Source organism: Orbicella franksi, chromosome 12 (assembly GCF_964199315.1).
Source record: "Orbicella franksi chromosome 12, jaOrbFran1.1, whole genome shotgun sequence".
Lineage (NCBI taxonomy): Eukaryota > Metazoa > Cnidaria > Anthozoa > Scleractinia > Merulinidae > Orbicella > Orbicella franksi.
Genome location: NC_138156.1, coordinates 7,022,947 through 7,045,690, shown reverse-complemented (window position 1 = coordinate 7,045,690; position 22,744 = coordinate 7,022,947). Strand labels below are relative to the sequence as shown.

General features: G+C 41.0%; 2 protein-coding genes and 2 pseudogenes across 2 annotated transcripts; all 4 read right to left on the bottom strand.

The window, feature by feature from the left end:
• Nucleotides 1-3,435: 3,435 nt before the first annotated feature.
• On the bottom strand, nt 3,436-5,862 carry LOC145462840 (E3 ubiquitin-protein ligase TRIM45-like). The gene has a single exon (XM_081446464.1). The coding sequence runs from the start codon at nt 5,849-5,851 to the stop codon at nt 3,635-3,637; it is 2,217 nt and encodes a 738-aa protein (XP_081302590.1). The 5' UTR covers nt 5,852-5,862; the 3' UTR covers nt 3,436-3,634.
• A 2,827-nt stretch (nt 5,863-8,689) lies between these two features.
• LOC145463838 (bis(5'-adenosyl)-triphosphatase enpp4-like) lies at nt 8,690-12,302 on the bottom strand (annotated as a pseudogene).
• Nucleotides 12,295-15,492, bottom strand: LOC145463837 (ectonucleotide pyrophosphatase/phosphodiesterase family member 5-like; annotated as a pseudogene).
• A 4,003-nt stretch (nt 15,493-19,495) lies between these two features.
• LOC145463778 (E3 ubiquitin-protein ligase TRIM45-like) lies at nt 19,496-21,581 on the bottom strand. The gene has a single exon (XM_081447570.1). It carries the CDS (start codon nt 21,443-21,445, stop codon nt 19,541-19,543), a length of 1,905 nt encoding a protein of 634 aa, XP_081303696.1. The 5' UTR covers nt 21,446-21,581; the 3' UTR covers nt 19,496-19,540.
• Nucleotides 21,582-22,744: the final 1,163 nt, after the last annotated feature.

The following is a 22,744-nucleotide window of genomic DNA, read 5'->3' as shown; positions in this document are numbered from 1 at the left end:
AGAATTTCAAATTCTGTCATTTCGCATTTTTACTCTCATCCTGCAGGCCGTCAAATCTATGCTAGACGCTCAATTAACTCTTATCTCTTATAACTCTAGAAAGTGGAAGTGTAGAACGGAAATATAGACTAAATTGATGTAGCTATTAGATAACATTTCAGCCCACATTGAGTTAGCAGTAAATTTTGTAGACCTTAGATTGTGGAGTACAGGTAATACTTGAAATATTGACTAAGGGTGCGTTTCTATGTAAAAAAGCGGATTTTTGTTTCTTTACTCAACAGATCAATCCAAGGTCACTAGGATCATAATGTGTCAAAGAAACGGAAGAATCCACTCTGGGCAAGGATTCTTTGGTTTCTTTGACGCACCATGATCTTAGTAATAATGGATTCATCTGTTGAGTAAAGACGTAAATCGGAAATATAGACTGAATCACTGACGATTTCTTAGCTATCAGATAACATTTTAGTCCACATTGGAGTTAGCAGTAAATTTTGCAGACCTCAGATCTAAGCTATTAGCTCAAACTCGAGTATTTGTGGAGTAGAGCTGACAGTTAAAATATTGACTAAGGGTGCGTTTCTTTTGGAAAAGCGGATTTTTCGTTTCTTTACTAAACAGATTAATCTAAGATCACTAGGATCACGAAGCGTCAAAGGAACCGAAGAATCCATTCTGGGTAAGCTCTTAAGCTTCGGTTCCTTAGACGTACCATGATCTGAGTGATCTTGTATTAATCTGTTGAGTAAAGAAACGCCAAATCCGTTTTCAGATTTAAGAATTAAACATTGGATTTTCCCAAAAAAACGCACCCTAATTCTCAGATATCATCTAGCACGTGAGAGGGCTTTCATGCGCTGCGGCAAAAGACGTGGCCGCGCGCGGCAACTGAGAGCCTGCCTGGACTCGCAGGCTCAGCTATCAGCTGACGCAGCCGATCCAGACCCTCGGAGGCTGGATGTGCTGTCGTCATGGTTGTCATGGTCGGTCAAATTTGACTCAATGTGAAGCCGTCACAGAGCCTGCTGTTGCAACTAAGCTACCGTTGTTCGGCAGAGGGTGAATTCCTAATATTTTACACATCAATGGATAAAGAATAACGGATCCAAAAGGTTTTCCCTCAAAGTATTCCTTCAAAGCATGCCCGCGCGCAATGAATGCAGCGGCCATCGACTTGCACTTGCAACTAGCTATAAAGCTGTGCGCGAGTTCTGTCCATTGACCATTTTTGGGCATCGTTACGCGCCGGCCCTTTTTGGAACTTACAAGCCAGCCCTGTGATGGAAAGACCACAAGCGGCGAAACACGCGGGTGTCAAAAACACGACTGTTAGCTAGGCTTGAAGATGTTGGACTCCTACTTATACTAGCCTGCATAGCTTTGCGATTTTTAAGCAATTTGAGCGCGCTAAGAAAGCGGCGCAGCTAAGATAACGAGCGCCAAAGCCGCGATAACGAGCGGCGAAACTGCTCAAAGTGTTTCTTAAAAAAATTGCTTCAGTAAACCACCAAGCTACGCAGGTTAAGACATCTTTAGCGGTTTCAGTCATGCTCAATAACTTGAAGTTCTTCTTTCAATGCATCATTTAAAGCCTCGTTTTATATGAGTTGCTGTACTCTCTTGTCACAGAAAGAGCAACCTCGTGCCCAGGATCTTCTCGGTCTCACTGTTCGAGGGCAGTTCTTCTCGAGACAAGGGGGCCGTTTCTCGAAGGTCCCAAAACGTTTTCGCACCCGAAAAGCCATAGCAAAAACTTAAAACTTACATGATAACAGTGCTGTTATTTTTTATTTTTATTTTTCATTTACTTTTTTTTTCACATATTCTTAAAATAAACAGAGGTTCCCTTCATACAAGAAGTTTCAGGTGTATAAACTCCATCGTTTATAGAAACAGATGAACTAAAAATAGTTTTGAGGGCCCGAAAAGTTTCCGGGGCTTTCGAGAAACGGGCCCCAGGTGCCGTTTTAGAAAGAAATATTACGAAGGCCCTGGGCACGAGATTGACAAATCCTATAAGCTTCTAATAATTCACTGACTAACAGAGCCACTTTTTATTGACATCACATACTAGTAAAACAAATTACATCGTCAGATCTCTAGAACTAATTAAAGTAAGCGAAAGCGAAATCTGAGATTCAATACTAATGAAAGCCATTTGATCTTTTTAGAGATTTTCAGAACGTAATAACAAGAGAATTGAGTTGCACGTCTAAAAGGCTGATCATCAATCATTACTACCTTTTTTCCCTTGCTTTCTCGGTAGCAAAAAGAAAGTGCAGGTTAGCACGCCAAGTCAGACTAGCTCGTCCTTCCGGATTTCGCTTTTAGAGAACAAAAGTTTAAACAAGTGAATTTTACACTATGAAAACGTTCATTTTTGAGTTTTTCTGACACTAACTAACAACAATGAGTCTTCAGTTTCTTTCAGTACTTCTAACGCTACAAAGATAAATTATGATTGACTACGCCTCACCTAAAGACACTAAAAAAATATCACATAAATTATCAGAAATTAATTTACTGAAAACTTGATATGTCACTAATGCATTGAAATAAATGTACATTGCGAGTTCACCTGGTCTATTTTTTTCTGGGGTGGGGAAAGAGAAGATAAACCCGTGTACTAAGCTAATAGATACCTCTTGCTAACTGATTTCGAGGTCCGTACTGTAAGTTACGGACCGAGTTTTTTTCCCGTCGATTTGTGGCCCCAGCGCGCTTCGCGGGTCATAAATCGAAGGGAAGAAAACGAGGATCCGTAACTTACAGTACGGACCGAGAAGACGAGGTTAGTAAGATATTTATTATATCTTTACTGTGTGCCTGACGGGTTCGGAAACGATTTTTATTCACGCGGACTCGGGAAGGCTTCAAATTTCTGACGCACCTCGAAAGCAAAACGAGTAAGTTTGAAACTGTATTTAAGTCGTTAGCACGCTTTATTACATAATTTAGAGTATAAGAAAGTTTTAAACTTTCATTTGCTATAAAAGTTAAGAACACTTATCGATAAATCACGAAACAGTTTGGCCATAGTTAGTGGAGGGGACTGGTTATGAAGACCGGCAAACTTCAAAGAGATAGTTTATTGTTTGAGTATCAAAGAACTTGCCCCTCCACTAGCTATGGTTTGGCATACAAAACCAACTTTAAATTTTAGCGGGCCGTACAGGAGAGTACGGCCGCTAAATTGACCAGTTACAGCGCGCGTACTAACTGAGAGATATGATAAGAGTCCTTATGTCACACCTATCGACAAAAGATATGGGTAAAAGTAACTCGGCTAATATGACAACGCTCATCTGTTATTTAATTTTGGACCAATCAGACAGTGAGTTTAAAAACCTCTCTGCTAAAACATTTGAAGAGGAAAAAATGTAAGAATACACTCGTATTTCTTTTGCCCGAATGTTAAATAACCCCCGTCAACAAATGTGTGACAACAAATCGTATACCGATTAAGACAAGAGTATAATTTACAACTATATGGCCTGTTATACATTACGACTTTTGTACACCTTGTAACGCAGGCTAGGTTTACGTCGCCATAGAAACATGACGTCAATTTTTTAAAGACTAAATAAACACATTGTTCGTGAATTTCATACTCTAACGACAATTGAAACATCTACTTCAATATGTATACTTTCTTATCTGTATAACTCGTCACGAGAATACTACCGTCTGGTGCTGCTGTTATTCCAACAGGTCTTCGTAACACAACGATACTTTTACCAGTGAAGCGACCGTCTAGAGAAAATTGCTGAACTCGGTCGTTTTCGTAATCACAAACAAGAAGATTATTGGAACTATCTACATGCATGAGGTACGGATTATTAAATTGTCCGTCTTGATTCCCTTGTTTCCCAAACTTGTATAAAAAAGTTCCTGACTGATCAAAAACCTTAATACAGTGATTGTCTCTATCCGATACAAAAGTCATGTTTTTGAAAGGAATGCAGCCAGTTGGATGGTTGAGTTTCTCTGGACCACTGTCTCCAAATATGGAATGAGTTTCACTCTCCTTGGATATCACCTGTATCCTATTATTGCCCCACTCGGCTACAACAACGCGTCCTTCATCATCCAAACAAACATCCATTGGATTCTGAAACTCTCCCTTTCCTGCACCATACTTTCCAAAGCTCTTCACAACAGTTCCAGTCTTGATGTTTAAGTGTTGTATTCTATGATTTCCGTTGTCCGCAATTAGAATCTCGTTGTCGTTGAAAAAAGAAACGCCGCCTGGGTACTGACACTGTCCAGAATTTGTGCCATGGCCACCAATTTTCCTTAAACACTTGCCTTCTTTATCGAAAACGTAAACAAAGTGTCCAATGTTATCTGTAACAGCAATATTGCCTTCCATGTTAATAGCAATGCCATATAGTCTTTGGAGCTCGCTTTCTTGAAAGAATTTTAAGTCCAAGTTACCAACTACAACAAGCTCACGTTCTTTCACCTGCGTATTAAAAGGACAGGTCGGAAGTTTATCGCCATTGATCTTCACTTCAATGCTGTAAGCGCCTGGCACTATTGGAGTAAACTTCACTTGAAGATTACCGTCGTCTTTCTCGATAACAATCACATTGGTGACATCTTTAGCGGGTTCTATCAGAACTTCAACTTGATCTTTAAGGTCAGCCTGGTTACTCGTCTTCCCTTCAGATGTTTTGGGGCTTAACGTAAACTCTGCTTCTACACCAGCCTGAAAAGTTTGATCCAGTCCTTCAAGCCTTGATCGAGTTGCATCGGCCTTGTCGATGTCCACAGTCTCAATAAAACCCAGTTTCAAGCCTTCTACAGGGGAAGCCGCGGAAAACTTGACGAATGCTGTCTCGCCGTGTTTTGGAACTTCAGTAACACGAAGCTCTTCAAATCTCTGCTTCAAAGTTTTCTTGTTTCTCATGATATCCGAGCTTGAGCTTCTCTGTGTCAAATTATTAGCAAACTCAACCGCTTGCTTCATTTGTTTGACCAGAGACTGTGCTTCTTGTATAGCGGAGTTAATTTTCTCGAGTCTCGTCACGCGTGTCGTGTCGAGTGAGATAATGGCCTCTCGCTCGCGCTCACGAATTTCTGCGATCATCTGCTCTGCAGCTTGCGAGACTCCGCCTTTAGCAGTTGCGACATTCTTTTCCAGCTCAGAAGCCGTTTCTTCAAATAGTCGAATCACTTCAACAAGCTCCCTTAACTTTTCCTTGATCATTTCAGCGCCTGACATGATGTCGGGTTTCTCGTCACGAGCTGCTTTGTCGAGCAAAACGATCTTGTGGTTTTGGTGATCCGTGACTATGCAAATTTGGCAAACACAAGCTTCACACGAGAAGCAGAAGAATCGGGAAATTTTCCTCTCGTGAAACTCCTGCGAGCAGAATGGTTGTCGCTTCAGCAACGCCTCGTAATCTTCTGCTTTAAACTCATTCACTGGTGTAACCCTGTGCCCTTCGAAAGATTCCTTAAGCATTTCATGTGCGTTGAAACAGTCTGGGCACATAAATCGTCCACAGTCAAAGCAATAGTACATTTGAGAGCTGTTCCTCCTACACTGCGAACAAGTAATGCTGCTTCCCTCGCCACTCCGTCGGACGGCAAGCAGACCCAACAGACTGTTGTGGAAAAAACTACTCTGCAATCTGTCGAAGTTATTTCCTTCGGGTAAATCGATTTGCGCCTGACACTCTGGGCATCTGAACTTGCCTTGTGTGTGGCTCGCTCTTGCATGATTCGCCAGACACTCAAGGCAAAATGTGTGTAGACATGAGATAGTCTTGGGTTTGTTGTAGATATCGAGGCAAATCGAGCAAGTAAGATGCTTCTTGAGGTTTTTCAAAAGAGATTCCATCGCGACGCGTCGCTCAGTTGATTCTCAGTTGCGTGACAAGCCTTCAGATTCCGAGAAATGAGAAGTGATCAACGTCACGACTGTGTCAGTATAACCAATCAGATTTAAGACTGTTAACAAAGAACCCTTTACTGTTGATCTGATGCGTGTAATATGATAAATTAATGCTCGTCGTTTCTGGGTTTGTTTTTAGAAGGTCACGTTATGTTAATCTTGAGAAGTTAAGTAGTCTAATCGGGTTTCTTGATTCTAATTCTTCTCGAAGAGGCAGTCGTATCATTGCAAAAACTAAAATATTTAAAAAACTGAAAGATTTAATAGGTAGCGTAGGAACGTTAGCCTTCGTTGTAGGTGTAAACGGGGAAGGGGTACCGTAGGGAGGCAGAAAACACGTCCTTCCATTCCACCTCCTTCCATCACGCTTTGACTCCCCCTCCCCCGCTTAACGCCTTTTACGCAAGATATAGGAACGTTTTTTAGGATGGTAAGCGAAATTTGACGGTCTTTGCCTGTGGTACGCTATGTCGGCATCCGCGGAGTTTTTCAGTGACGAGACTGATATGTCACATATCTGTCAGCTAGTTCGCATGTTTGTTAGCTACTTAGAGATAAGGCTAGTATGCTTTGTATGATTTTGCTTTCTTAAGGCAAGTTTTCTTACGAGTACAATGGTTACGATCTAGAGGACCCGAGTTCGATTTTGGGATCCACCAGGTTTTTTTTTAGAGTTTGGTCTTTTCCCCTTCCTTTTTTAACCAATTTTGTCGCTGAAATACACGTGCTTATTGCAGATTTGGAACCGATAATACCATAAGTTTTGATGTTACGCGACCTTAGTCTGTCTACAGATACTCTACTTTGTCTAAGCTCGTCGAGATCGCAAGCTTGGCGAAATATTAACCCCTCGCGTGGGATATGAACCAGCTAAAACGCAAGGGGGTAGGGGTGGGAAAAGATCAAAAATAAAAATAACTCGTAGCAAAAAATAAACGGCTATGCGACCTCGCTGTTTCGCATAATCGACTTCAAATCACATCGGATGGCTTATTAAAAAAAAAAAAAAGATTTCTCTTTAGGTCTTTCGCAACTTGTCGTCCAAAAACCCGCGCAAGGCTGCCAGAACTCGATCTAATGGCACTGAGTCGCGTTAAGCAGACTAGCTTTTGTCTTCGGGTGACAGGAAAAACATATCGGGCAACCTTTCTCGGTTTGAACTAGACAACGAAAAGCTTGAAAAGTTTTCCTAATATTTTTAAACAATAAACAGAAAAGACTGCTGTTGTAAAAGGAAAGCCAAAAACCAATAATATAACTCGTATGCTGGAAAAAGCTGTAAGCACACATGTACGCAATGCGGATCTATTTTTGCTTTTGGCGCCTATTACATGCGAAGGAGACTAAGAAAGGGTCACGAAAAGGTTGGCTTATATCGCTCAACATTGTCTTACAGCATTGGTAAACAGTTTTTTTTTTTTTCAAATAATAAACTTTCTGTTGTGGCTTGAAGTTAAAAGAAAAGATCTTTGTGAGAGTTTACCGTCAGAATCACTATTTCCAGTTCAAAAAGCTTTGGTTATTGCTTATTGTAACTTTTCCTAAACAATTAATGTTTTTTACTCGGGCTTCCGTAGGAAAGCCCGAGTCATAAAATGTGAGCCGGCCGTTCTTAGCCGCCAAAAGGGGAGCATGGTCTTAGGCGTTCCTAGCGTAGACCGTGGAAACTGGGGACGAGAATGTGACAGCTTGCTTTATCGTATGCTCGCTCTTCGTGTTTTCTGAAGAAAGTCTTGGAAACAATCACGCCTTATACGTTCATCTCGCATACAAAGATGTCGATCGCTTTCGGCACGGGTCGGTCCACGAAATATATTGCTTGAAAGCCTGCGAAATAAGCAAAGTAGCAAGAGATAACAAATGAGCCATGTACGACTTCAAACTACGAAAACACTGACAGAAACCCATGACTACTGAATTAGAAACAAACTATGCTGCTGAGATGAACACATTAGATGTTGAAAAAAAGAAAAACAAGAAAAACAAGAAGCGTCGTAAGCAGAACTTCGAAGATAAAGCAAACTACAAGCAATTGGATAAAGAGGATACTCAACGAAGCAACTTGAATAATAAATATCTAAGCGTAACTCTTGTTGAAATATCTGGATTCTTTTATTTGTTTTTACTGTGTTCAATAAGCTTACTTGTAAAGTACAACTTAATATTGCGTTACGAGGCCCGAGTAAACGCTCTTACATCGTCTAGTTTTTATGAAAAGAGTAATTTCATTCAGTTACGCGATTTCACAGGAAAATTGACGGGTTTGCTCGAGGAGAGTAAAAAGCTGAATGTAGAGGGTACATCCCGCCACTATGTTTGGCTCAACCCCGCCATTCCGCCACACTCAGAATGCCCAATCCCGGCTAGTTAGAGTTTCAGTCAATTCTCCGTGTAAGGTCTGTAACCTGTAATTTTCTGTTGCTTTTTTTTTCTTAACCCCACATCCCGCCATAAGAATTTCAAATTCTGTCATTTCGCATTTTTGCTCTGATCCTGCAGGCCGTCAAACCTATGCAGGACGCTCAATTAACTCTTATATCAGATAGCTCGAAAGTGGAAGTGTAGAAAGGAAATAAAGACTGCATGACTGACAATTTCTTAGCTATCAGATAACATTTCAGCCTACATTGAGTTAGCAGTAAATTTTGCAGTCCTCAGTTTGTGGAGTACAGCTAATAGTTAAAATATTGACTAAGGGTGCGTTTCTTTCGGAAAAAGCGGAATTTTCGTTTCTTTACTGAACAGATCAATCCAAGATCACTGGGATCATAATGCGTCAAAGAAACCGAAGAATCCTCTCTGGGCAAGGATTCTTTGGTTTCTTTGACGCACCACGATCCTAGTAATAATGGAATCACCTGTTCAGTAAAGAAACGAAAATGAATCCGTTTACGGATTTAAGAATCCATTATTGGATTTTCCCAAAGAAGCGAACACTAATTGTCAGCTATCAGCTAGCCAGCGGAAAGGCTTTCATGCCCTGCGGTACAAGGCCAAGCCGTGCGCGACAACTGAGAGCCTGCCTGGACTCACAGGCTCAGCTATCAGCTGACGCACCCGATCCAGACCCTCGGAGGCTGGACGTGCTGTCGTCATGGTTGTCATGGTCGGTCAATTGTTAAATTGACGCCAGTGTTTTATGCGTCTGTCCTCTTATTGATGACAAATTACGTCATAACATTGTCAAAATGGCTGTGGAATGCGGCTCGTGGTTCCGCAGTAAAATTTATCCGTCTGTTCTCTTATTGATTATAAAAATGAGCCAATCAGCGCGCAAGAAATTAGAGTTATTGTAAAAACTTGACTCGATCTAAAGCCGTCACTCAGCCCCTCATCACATGGCCACATCATGGTGCTAACAAGTCTGCTGTTGCAACTAAACTACCGTTGTTCGGCAGAGGCTGAATTCCTAATATTTTACACATCAATGGGTAAAGACTAACGGATCCAAAAGGTTTTCCCTCAAAGTTCTCTTTGAACGCCGGCCCGCGCGCAATGAATGCAGTGGACATCGACTTGCACTTGCAACTAAAGCCGTGCGAGAGTTTTTTCCATTGACCATTTTTGGGCATTGGTACGCGCCGGCCTTTTTTGGAACTTAAAACCCAGCCCTCTGAAGGGAAGACCACAAGCGGCGAAATACGTGGGCTGCTCCTGAAGTGCAAATATTCGGGAACTTCATTTTTGTGATAAACGTGTAGGTGACATACGTTTTTAAGGCGTTTATAAACATCCTCCATCTTTGCAGCTTTCGGCGCCAACAACATGTTAAACCAGGAATCCCAGAAATCGTAATTCTCTGGGTCGACATATTTATCAAGGTCAATCACTTTGTTGCAAGAGGTGTTAGCCATGCCATGATCTGCTGTGATCATTATGTTTACTTTGTCGAGAAGCTCGTGTTGTTTTAATCCTTCCACAAACAAACCAACAGTTTTGTCGACTCGTTGAATAGCTTCGGGCAAGTCACGCCATCCCGCGTGGTGGCATGTTTTGTCTGGCTCTTCGAAATAAACAGCAACAAAATTGGGCGGGTTTTTAGCTGTTAACCAGTCAATTACTTTCTTAGCGCGTTTCTCAAAGCCCATAACCTTACCTGTTTTGTTAAACTGGTCAACATTGGGAGAAGGCGAATATTCCCTATATTTCGGATACATGCCTTTAATTTTAATGTTGTACCCAGGCCAGTATAAGACACCACTTTTTCCCTTTTGCTTTTGGTTTGTCACCCATATTGGTTCCGCACCATTCCACCATCGCGGATCCGTTTGAGCGGCACCAAATCGGGCTTTGAGGACCGGATCGTACATGGTGTTACTTATAATGCCGTGGCTTTCGGGGTAGAGGCCCGTTACAATACTGTAGTGTCCTGGCATTGTGACTGTTGGGAAGACGGATCGGACATATGGAACAGTGACGCCAGTTTTCTTGAGAAATTCCAAGTATGGTGTATGAGCTTTTCCAGCGAAATCCCACCGGAATCCGTCTAGAGATATTAGAAGAAGTGTTTGAGGCTTACAATTAAGCCCAGGAAAGAAAAGTATGGCGAAGAAAACAAGGCAGTTAACTAACATGATCGTCGATAACTCTGCTTGTCCCGATATCTCTTCCAAACAGGCCTTATTGGCAAGGTTTAATGTAGGAACAAATCAACTTGTCGGATTTCTTGACACCAGAAAAAACCTGTTGTTTTGACAGTTCGTTTGTACCGGTAGCCTAAATATCTAACTATCCATTGACAGAAAGGCGATATTCCCTCCTGAACCTAAATCTTCTCAAGCTCTTTTAATATTTGTAAAATTTACTCCCTAATTTATGTTTTTATGTCAACCGTTTAGTGAAACGCAAATTTCTAAAAAGAGAAGTAGGTCTGCCAGTAAAGCAAGAGAGCCAGGGCTTTAATCGCCAGGTGAATATATTTTTTCTTGGATAAAATTAAAGTGTGAATTTAATTAATTTTTTCTAGTGATTTGTTCCAGTGCCCTGATTTATTTTCCAGAACACGTGACATTCAACGCTCGAATTTTTCTAATCAAATTACATGTCCCAATGATGAGAAGATCTATCATAATCCACTGTTCATTCTTCTGAGCAATAACCCTTAAGATCTCACATGGATAAATTGGAAAGTCTGGCCTTCAATCAAAATTAAATGGGGGGTCTGGGGAGAGAAAGCTTTGACCATAACCCTTTGGGCTTAGAACTTGTGCCAATCTTTCGCTGCTTTTTTATTCAAAAAACCCCTACATCTTACACATGTAAACTGGAGGAGGCGTGTACCACCCGGAGGACTGAAGGGGAGGGCTTTTTTTCTTACAGAATGTACACCGACGAACAGGAAAAACAAACAACACATAGTGCTGAGGACATAAGATAGTTGAATTAAGTCCAGATTTTATTCTTATGACAGTGTCAATAATTCTAAGAATATTTACAAACAGTGCTACACTGACTGAGAACCGAGAATGACTGAGTTCTTCCTTGGGGACGCAAATTCTAACTTCACAAAACAGCGCTTATGACGGCAGAAGTATAGTTTCTACGACGTCTGAAACTAACTACAGCAAGTCATCAAAAACAGACCATACAGTCTAAAACTTCATTTCTCACAATGGAATGTTTATCCGTTTCTGTTTGAAATAGTATCAAAAAAGGACCAAAAATGTAAGAGGTAAGGAAGGGCGCCTTTTAGCGTTAACACTGCAGTGTTCTTGCGCTCTGCCAGCAGAGCTTTCTAGACTTGGTTTCCGTAGTTGACCTGAAGATGATTAAGTACGCTTCATAATTGTTATATGACGACAGAAGTAATCAGTCATTACAACGCGAGCAACAAAAGCAAATTAGGCTGCGGCACAAGGCACAAGGCGAGACCGCGCGCGACAACTGATTTCAGACTTTTATTGTTTTGCACTATTTACAAAAAATTATAACTTTAAGAGTATTTACAGAAATTACATTAATTAAAAGGAGAAAAGAAATATAACAGTAAATAGCCAAAATGAAATGTACTCAGTGACCAAAGTAGCATAGGCTTTCTTGTTGGTCACTGACACATACAAACAATTGACACGACATATCAGTTATATTAATTAATATCAAAAAAGTACAAAAGGAAAAAAAAAAAAAAAAAAAAATATATATATATATATATATATGTATATATGTATATGAACAATAAACGCGTAAAAGGATGGTAGAACGTAGATAAGGTATATGCAGAATATAAGCAGGCTATACAAAAGAGTAGGATCGATTGTTTAAAAGGTATAGTTTATATTGGTTGTAAAAGGGAGTGTGAGGCAGTTTTTATCTCTGAGAGCCTGCCTGATCTTAGAGGCTCAGCTATCAGCTGACGCACCCGATCCAGACCCTCGGAGGCTGGACGTGCTGTCGTCATGGTTGTCGTGGTCTGTTAAATTTGACTCGATGTAAAGCCGTCACACAGCCCCTCATCACATGGCCATATCATGGTGCTAACAAGTCTGCTGTTGTAACTAAGCTACCGTTGTTCGGCAGAGGCTGAATTCCAAATATTTTACACAACAATGTATCAAGACAGGAGCCATAATCGGGAACGGAGACCGTAAGTCTCGGGATTCGCGCGACCTGCGCGCGAACCTATGATATGGGACAATTTTTCTATTTTTAGAACAAATTGCGCCATCCTGACGTCATATATCCGCGCGGATTCACGCACATGTCGGGGGCTCTCGCGTGCATGTTGTCACGTTGCGTGATCAAATGGTGAGAGTTGAGAGATTCTCTCGCGTATTTTTCACAGCGATGGCAAGGAATAAGGCAGGGAATACGAGCCAGGGCGCTTATATGTAGTTTTATGCTCTGAGCTAACGGAAAAGGTGGGTTTTTTAGGGTCGAAAACAAGACTTCAATCTCGCGCTGGGAACGGAATAATAAGATCTGCTAACGCTAGTTGTAAGCTTACGCGTATGTTTTTGTGTTTGTTCTGACTTAAGAATATAGCAAGAAAACTCTCCACTCTGGTATCGAGTTAATTTGTGAGTTTCTCAGACAATGGTTCATCATAACCAAAAAATGTTTCGATGGTTTCTTATTGTTTCTGCTTGCATTGTTTGGTGAGTTTGCAAAAGCTTTTGAAAGGAAAGTCTGACGCGTACAATTAGCTCATTTGCATAGTACAGCTCGTGCACTTTCAAGTCCGAGTCGGTGCTTTCAATTGTCAACAAATCTCGACAAAGATTTCTTTCGTTATCTTTTGTGCTGAGATGCTGTAACAAATTTCACGAACGCAAAAAAGGCTACTAACATTATGCGCGTTTCTTCAACATAAGCATAGTGAAGTTTTACGCTGCGAAAATGAAACTAGACAAGGAGTTTTGATATAAACTCGATCAACAAAATCGAAATCGTTATTCCAAGTTGATTAAAGAAAGCGTCATCGTAACTTTGCTGATTATTTCTGCTTTATTCACATATTTTCAGCTTAGCTTTTAATATGTTCGCAAACATTTATCAATCGTAAACATATTTAAAAACTATAGTTATTGTTTGAGTTCGATGTACGCTTTCACACGAAAGGGCGGCGGAAGTACAATTTGTCATATTTACTGACTGTACAAAATATGCATCGGCGGGCGCTCTCATTCATCGACAACAGAGAATTTACTGGATTTTTGCACGAATAAGACTGAGCAGTGTCTACGGACGTAAAGTTATTGGGCCTTGATGAAACATCAAGTGTTGCTTAAAATTCAAGCGAAACTCAAACTAGCAATTATTTTGTTTTACTTTCGTTATCTTTTGTGCTGAGATGCTGTAACAAATTTCACGAACGCAAAAAAGGCTACTAACATCATGCACGTTTCTTCAACATAAGCATAGTGAAGTTTTACGCTGCGAAAATGAAACTAGACAAGGAGTTTTGATATAAACTCGATCAACAAAATCGAAATCGTTATTCCAAGTTGATTAAAGAAAGGGTCATCGTAACTTTGCTGATTATTTCTGCTTTATTCACATATTTTCAGCTTAGCTTTTAATATGTTCGCAAACATTTATCAATCGTAAACATATTTAAAAACTATAGTTATTGTTTGAGTTCGATGTACGCTTTCACACGAAAGGGCGGCGGAAGTACAATTTGTCATATTTACTGACTGTACAAAATACGCATCGGCGGGCGCTCTCATTCATCGACAACAGAGAATTTACTGGATTTTTGCACGAATAAAACTGAGCAGTGTCTACGGACGTAAAGTTATTGGGCCTTGATGAAACATCAAGTGTTGCTTAAAATTCAAGCGAAACTCAAACTAGCAATTATTTTGTTTTACTTTTCGGTCGCGATAGACTGACAAATTCCTCGCAAGCGTGTGGCAAGAGGAGCTAGGAAACTATGAAGTCCTGAAGCTCTGCTACATCTAAATATATCCAGCTAGTTTTTTACTGTGTAATGGAAAAGCTGTTAATCTTCAACATATGTGAAATTTAAAGTGGAGTAATGTATAGCTCATGTAAAAGAAGCATCCGTCGGAACACAACTTGGTCAGCGATATATATAAGCTTACAGCGGAACATAGCTAAATTCGACACTGCCTTACTTCACTCAAACTGGAGCAGCTTACGGCGAAAATACTTAAGCAAAATTCCAACAGACGTAAACGGGTTGAGTTGTGGGCCAAAAACATGAACAATTTCGGGAATTTCGGAGGCCATTTCCCCCGCGCGACATCCGCAAAAATCCTCGCAGCATGTACGCGCGTGTGCCGCAGGCGATGGTGCAATTTGTTCTAAAAATAGAATTATTGTCCCATATCATGGGGACAACCCCATTACTAGAAATGGCGCGCGCTTACGGTCTCCGTCCCCGATTATGGCTCCTGATCAAGACTAACGGATCCAAAAGATTTTCCCTCAAAGTTCTCTTTGAACGCAGGCCCGCGCGCAATGAATGCAACGGACATCGATTTGCACTTGCAACTAAAGCCGTGCGCGAGTTTTGTCCATTGACCATTTTTGGGCGTTGTTACGCTCCGATCCTTTTCGAAACTGATAAGCCAGCCCTCTGAAGGAAAGACCACGAAACGGCGAAACACGCTGGCTGTTCCTGACGTGAAAATATTCGGGAACTTCATTTTTGTAGATGACATACGTTTTTAAGGCGTTTATACACATCCTCCATCTTTCCAGCTTTCGGCGCCAGCAACATGTTAAAACAGGAGTCCCAGAAATCATAATTCTCTGGGTCGACATGTATTTATCAAGGTCAATCACTTTGTTGCAAGAGGTTTTAGTCATGCCATGATCTGCTGTGATTATTATGTTTACCTTGTCGAGAAGCTCGTGTCGTTTTAATCCTTCCACAATCAAGCCAACAGTTTTGTCGACTCATTGAATAGCTTCGGGTAAGTCACACCATCCCTCGTTGTTGCATGTCTGGCTTTTCGAAATAAACAGCAACAAAATTGGGCGAGGTTTTTACACGCCAACCAGTCAGTTACTTTTTCAGTGTGTTTCTCAAAGCAGATGACCAGCCCTGTTTTGTTGAACTGGTCAACACTGGGATTGCGACACTGGGAGTGCGACACTAGGAGAATTCGAATTTTCATTTCCAGGGTACCGAATCACATTCTGGCCCTTCAACCTAGACAATTCGTAGTTGCTGGTGGCACAGTAATCATGTGTTTTAAATCGCGAAACGTTGTAGAAAAACGGGGATGAAAACCATCCCCTGACCAGGCGCCATCTTGGAAAGCAACGCTGCGAAGGCCTTGGACACGAGATTGACACGGCCCACTAAATTGACCAATCACAGCGCGCGTACTAACTGAGAGATATATTAAATGTACTTATTTCAGATTTGGAACCGATAATAACATAAGTTTTGATGTTAAGCGACGTTAGTCTGTCCACAGACCCTCTATTTTGTCTTGAGTTCGTCGAGATCGCAAGCTTAGCGAAATATTAACCCGGCGCGTGGGATACACGCGCTAAAATGCAACGGGGTAGGGGTGGGAAAAGATCAAAAATAAAAATAACTCTTAGCAAAAGGTAAACGACTATGTGACCTCGCTGTTTCACATAATCGACCTGAAATCACATCCGATGGCTTATTAAATTTTTTCACGCCTTATACGTTTATCTCGCATACAAAAATGTCGATCGTTTTCGGAACGGGTCGGTCCGCGAAATATATTCTTTGAAAGCCTGCCAAATAAGCAAAGTCTCACGAGATAACAAATGAGCCATGTACGAGTTCAAACTACGAAAACACTGACAAAAACCTGTGACTAGTGACTTAGAAACAAACTATGATGCTGAGATGAACACCTTAGATTTTGAAAAACTCAAGAATCGTCGTAAGCATAACTTCGAAGATAAAGCAAACTACAAGCAATTCAGTAGATAAAGAGAATACTCAACGAAGCAACTTGAATGATAAATATCTAAGCGTAACTTTTGTTGAAATATCCTGATTCTTCTATTTGTTTTTACTGTGTTCAATAAGTTTACTTGTAAAGTACAACTTGATATTGCGTTACGAAACCCGGGTAAACGTTCTTAGAGCGTCTAGTTTTTATGAAAAGAGTAATTTCATACATTTACGCGATTTCACAGGAAAATTGATGGGTTTGGTCGTAGAGCACTTTGAGTAAAAAGTTGAATGCAGAGGGTACATCCCGCCACTATGTTTGGCTCGACCTCGCCATTCCGCGTCACTCAAAATGCCCAATCCCGGCTAGTTAGAGTTTCAGTAAATTCTCCGTGTAAGGTCTGTAACCTGTGGTTTCTGTGCCATAAGAATTTCAAATTCTGTAATTTCTCATTTTTACTCTCATCCTGCAGGCCGTCAAACCTATGCTGAACACTCAATTAACTCTTATATCAGACATGTAGAAAGTGGAAGCGCGCGTAGATTGGAAATATAGACTGAATGACTGACGATTTCTTAGCTATCAGATAACATTTTAGGCCATATCGGAGTTAGTAGTAAATTTTGAACTGAAGACCTCAGATCTAAGCTATTAGCTCAAACTTGAGTATTTGTGGAGTACAGCTGACAGTTAAAATATTGACTAAGGGTGCGCTTCTTTGGGAAAAAGCGGATTTTTCGTTTCTTTACCCAACAGATAAATACAAGATCACTAGGATCATGATGCGTCAAAGAAACCGAAGAATCCGTCCGGGCAAGGATTCTTCGGTTCCCTTCATGTACCATGATCCGAGTCACGGATCTTGGATTAATTTGTTCAGTAAAGAAACGTCAAATCCGTTTTCGGATTTAAGAATTAAATATTGGATTTTCCCAAAAAAACGCACTCAAATTCTCAGCTATCAGCTAGCCGGCGAGAAGGCTTTCATGCGCTGCGGCACAAGACGAGGCCGCGCGCGACAACTGAGAGCCTGCCTGGGCTCACAGGCCCAGCTATCAGCTGACGCAGCCGATCCAGACCCTCGGAGGCTGGACGTGCTGTCGTCATGGTTGTCATGGTCGGTCGAATATGACTCGATGTGAAGCCGTCACACAGCCTGCTGTTGCAACTAAGCTACCGTTGTTCGGTAGGGGCTGAATTCCTAATATTTTATACATCAACGGATAAAGACTAACAGTTCCAAACGGTTTTCCTTCAAAGTTCTCCTTGAAAGCATGCCCGCCCGCAATGAATGCAGCGGACATCGACTTGTACTTGCAACTAATTATAAAGCTGTGCGCGAGTTCTATCCATTGACCATTTTTGGGCATTGTTACGTGCCGGCCCTTTTTGGAACTTACAAGCCAGCCCTGTGATGGAAAGACCACAAGCGGCGAAATACGCGGGTGTTAATTTAAACACGACTGTAAGCTAGGTTTGAAGATGTTGGAATCCTACTTATACTAGTCTGCGTAGCTTGGCGATTTTTAAGCAATTTGAGCGCGCTAAGAAAACGGCGAAGCTAAGATAACGAGCGCCAAGCAAAGCCGCGATAAAGAGCGGCGAAACTGCTCAAAGTGCTTCCTTAAAAAATTGCTTAAACCACCAAGCTACGCAGGTTATGACTGCTTTAGCGGTTTTCATACTCAATAAAGTTCTTTCGATGCATCATTTGAAGCCTCGTTTTATATGAGTTGCTGTACTCTCTTGTCACAGACATAGCAACCTCGTGCCCAGGATCTTCTCGGTCAGTGTTCGAGGGAAGTTCCTCTTCTGACCAGGCGCCATCTTGGAAAGCAATAACCTGTGATCAGGGATTTTTTTGTAACATCAGAGGGAAGAAGAAAAACAGAACGTCTGATGCAATTGCTTCACAAGTTTTCTGCCCTTAGTCCAGAATCTGGACTATTTGCTGATTGGTCGTAAAACAACACTCTTAAAGCCCGCCTTTCTCATTGGTTACATGATTGGTTATATGACTTCCGGTGCAATTTCAAACACGAAGCCTGACGGCCGCGGAGATAAATTTACTCATAAACTTTGAAATTTCAGTCCGGAGTCCGTGATCTTGATCAGCTATAACTTTGTCTCTTCAAGATTTTATTAGAAAATCCTTATAGAGAGAGCAGATGCTTTCCATGCTTTTTTCCCTTCCCCTCCAAAAGAGAACGCCTGTTCGCAGCTTAGGGAAGGAACGCTGCGAAGACTCTGGGCATGAGAATGACAAACCTTACAACTCATTCCAGGCTTCCAATAATTCACTAACTGACTGAACCACCTTTTATTGACATCACATACCAATAAAACAAATTACATCGTCAAATTCCTAAAATTAATAGTAATAGTTTACACTAAAGGGAAATCTGAGACTCAAAAATAATGAAGGCCAGTTTTTGAGAATGTTCTTGCTTTCTCAGCAGCAAAAGAAAGTGCAGTTTAGCTCGCTAATTCAGACTCACTCGTCCTTCCGGCTTTCTCTTTTAGGAAAAAAAACAAAGTTTAAAAAAGTGATTTTTACAATGTGCAAATGTTCATCTTCGAGTACCAAATGCCTAATCTAACAACGCGCAACAAGTTGTCTCAGAAATACAAGTAATAATAGTTTCTTTCAGTGTTACTGGCGCTACAAATACAAATTATATGAGTATGCCTCACCTAAAGACAGTAATAAGTATTACACATAAATTATCAGAATTTGATATTCTGTAAACGTGATATGTCCCTGACTATTGCAATAAATGTAAATTGCGAGGTCACCTAGTATATTTTTCTGAGGGTGGGAGAGAAGATATAACCGCGAACCAAGCTAATACGACTCCTTATGTAGCACCTCTCGACAGGAGATATAGGTAAGGGTAACTCCGCTAATATGATGACACTAATCTGCTATTTAATTTTGGACTCAGCAGACAATGAGTTTTGAAAACGCTCTACTAAAACATTCGAAGAAAAAAGTAAAAATACATTCGAATTTCCTTTGCCCGAATCAGTGTTAAATTACCCCAGGCAACAAATAGTGTGATAACAAATCTCGCACTGATAAAGAAATGCGTATTACACAATTTGGTCTGTTATACATTGGGACTTTTGTTCACCTTGTAACGCGGGTGAGGGCTACGTTGCCATGCAAACCTGACGTCCTACATTTTAAAGGCTAAATAGACACATTGTTATCAGACAGATCTAAATGGCCCGTCTTACATGTAAGACATGAAGAATTTTTACACACCAACGATTGAACCATCTACTTCAATATGTATACTCTCTTTTCTGTTGCACTAGTCACGAGAATACTTCCGTCTGGTGCTGTTGTTATTCCAACAGGTCCTTCTAAAACAGCGTGACTTTTGCCTGTGAAGCGACCGTCTAAAGAAAATTGCTGAACCCGATTGTTTCCTTTATCACATACAAGAAGATTATTGGAACTGTCTACATGCATGAGGTAGGGCTGGTTAAATTGTCCGTCTTGATTCCCTCGTTTCCCAAATTTAAACAAAAAAGTTCCTGACTGATTAAAAGCTTTAACGCAGTGATTGTCTCTATCCGAAACGAAAAAGATGTTTTTGAAAGGAATGCAGCCAACTGGACGGTTGAGTTTCTCTGGCCCAATGTCTCCAAATGTAAAATTGGTTTTGCCTTCCTTGGATATCACCTGTATCCTATTATTGTTTTGCTCGGCTACAACAATGCGTCCTTCATCATCCAAACAAACATCCCTTGGGTTCTGAAACTCTCCTTTTCCTGTACCACTCTTTCCAAAGCTTTTCAAAACAGTTCCTGTCTTGATGTTTAAGTGTTGTATTCTATGATTCCCGTAATCTGCAATAAGAATCTCGCTGTCGTTCACAAAAGAAACGCCGTCTGGGTACCTAAATTGTCCAGAATTTTCTCCTTGGCCACCAATTTTCCTTAAACAGTTGCCTTCTTCATTATCGAAAACGTAAACAAAGTGTCCCTTGTTATCAGTAACAACCATGTTGCCTTCCATGTTAATAGCAATTCCATATAACCCTTGGAGCTCGTCACCTTGAAAGAATTTTAAGTCCAAGTTACCGACTACAACAAGCTCACGTTCTTTCACCTGGATATTAATAGGACAGGCCGGAAGTTTATCGCCATTGATCTTCACTTCAATGCTGTAGACGCCCGGTACTATCGGAGTAAACTTCACTTGAAGATTACCGTCTTCTCTCTCGCGGCTAACAATTACATTGGCGACATCTTTAGCGGGTTCTATCAGAACTTCAACTTGATCTTTAAGATCAGCCTGGTTACTCGTCTTCCCTTCAGATGTTTTCGGGTATAACGTAAACTCTGCTTCTACACCAGCCTGAAGAGTTTGATCTAGTCCTTCAAACCTTGATTGATTTGCGTCGGCCTCGTTGATGACCACAGTCTCAATAAAACCCAGTTTCAAGCCTTCCACGCGGGAAGCCGCGGAAAACTTGACGAATGCTGTCTCGCCGTGTTTTGGAACTTCAGTAACACGAAGCTCTTCAAATCTCTGCTTCAAAGTTATCTTGTTCCTCATGATATCCGAACTTGAGCTTCTCTGTGTCAAATTGTTAGCAAACTCAACCGCTTGCTTCATTCGTTTGACCAGAGACTGCGCTTCTTGTATAGAGGAGTTTATTTTCTCGAGTCTCGTCACGCGTGTCGTCTCGAGTGAGATAATCGTCTCTCGCTTGCGCTCACGAATTTCTGCGATCATCTGGTCTGCAGCTTGCGAGACTCCGCGTTTAGCAGTTGCAACATTCTTTTCCAGCTCAGAAGCCGTTTCTTCAAATAGTCGAATCACTTCACCAAGCTCCCTTAACTTTTCCTTGATCATTTCAGCGCCTGACATGATGTCGGGTTTCTCGTCACGAGCTGCTTTGTCGAGCAAGACGATCTTGTGGTTTTGGTGATCCGTGACTATGCAAATTTGGCAAACACAAGCTTCACACGAGAAGCAGAAGAATCGGGTAATTTCCTTCCCGTGAAACTCCAGCGAGCAGAATGGTTGTCGCTTTAGCAACGCCTCGTAATCTTCTAGTTTAAACTCATTCACTGGTGTAACTCTGTGCCCATCGAACGATGCCTTTAGTACTTCATGTGCGCTGAAACAGTCTGGGCACATAAATCGTCCACAGTCAAAGCAATAGTACATCTGATAGCTGTTCTTCCTACACTGGGAACAAGTAATGCTGCTTCCCTCGCCACTCCGTCGGACGGCAAGCAGACCCAACAGACTGTTGTGGAAAAAACTGCTCGGCAATCTGTCGAAGTTATTTCCTTCGGGTAAATCGATTCACTAAGGTTGGTAACGCTACCTGACAAATAGGGGCGTCTGACATATAGGGGCGTCTGACATATAGGGGCGCTATATCAAAATACCAAAAGTTTATCATTACCTCTGCATGGTTAATGTGTCACACTAGTAATAAATGGCTTGTGTTAAAATGACAGCTTTTGACTTCTAGTCAGTAGCGACTATTAGAGGAAGGAAAAGACTAATAATAAATCGGTTCGCTGAGCTTAGGTTCGAAGAATGGAGGTGTCAAGAAATCTAGATTCACTAGATCCACAAATTTTCTAAGTTTTAGTATGAATAATGCGGAGCATTTTTCAGGATTTCGTGATTATTAAGAGATCTATAAATGGCTGAAGTCTACTACATGTATTGCGACTCAAGTTCAGTAAACTTTAATTTGAATGGGACGATCTGTTTCTGAAATTGTTACAGAATTGATCCAAACAACTTAAGCCACGCGCGGATCTGGGCTGTTAGGTTTTGGTGAATTCAGAAATGCTTCATGTTTTCAAAATTGATTAATTTATCGCGTAGTCTCTTTCGCAGCCGTTATTGCGAAGGAATCTGCATCGTATCTATGACGGGAAAAATTCAATACTGATCGTTTTCAATGTCACGCAATAAAAAAAAAATACAACACCATACAATACTAGTGGATAAAGTCAAAAAATAGATAAAGAAGATCATTATTTTTCTTAGTGTTAGGTCTTTGCGTTCTCCCAGACTTAAGACATTCGTAGAAATGTTTCGCACGAAATTACGGAGCTCACAGTATGGAAACGCCGTGTTGGATTACTTTCGTGGTCAACCAATATGGCGGCCGGAAATATTACGCAGCTTATTTTCGCTATCTATGCTATTGATTATCTGTATTGAAAAAACCAGCATTTACAATTAAGCACTTTTCCTAATGCTCTAACTTCTAAAAAGGCTAAATAACTTGAGATAGTTATATATTTTTCGCCAAACGCGATCGCAACTCCGTGTCACGTTCCACTGCCATCAAAATACGCTGGTTGAAGTGTAAACAGATTTAAATTAACCGTCTCTTATGCCTGGCTCTCAAGTTTTGTTTTACGTACACGTATTTAAAGAGGTAAGATTGGAGATATTGATAATTCCCATTTACAGCAAACAACATATATTAATGTTTTG

Bases quoted from the DNA above. Each gene is read 5' to 3' on its own strand.
- LOC145462840 (XM_081446464.1), bottom strand. From the start codon at position 5,851: ATGGAATCTCTTTTGAAAAACCTCAAGAAGCATCTTACTTGCTCGATT.
- LOC145463778 (XM_081447570.1), bottom strand. From the start codon at position 21,445: ATGTACTATTGCTTTGACTGTGGACGATTTATGTGCCCAGACTGTTTC.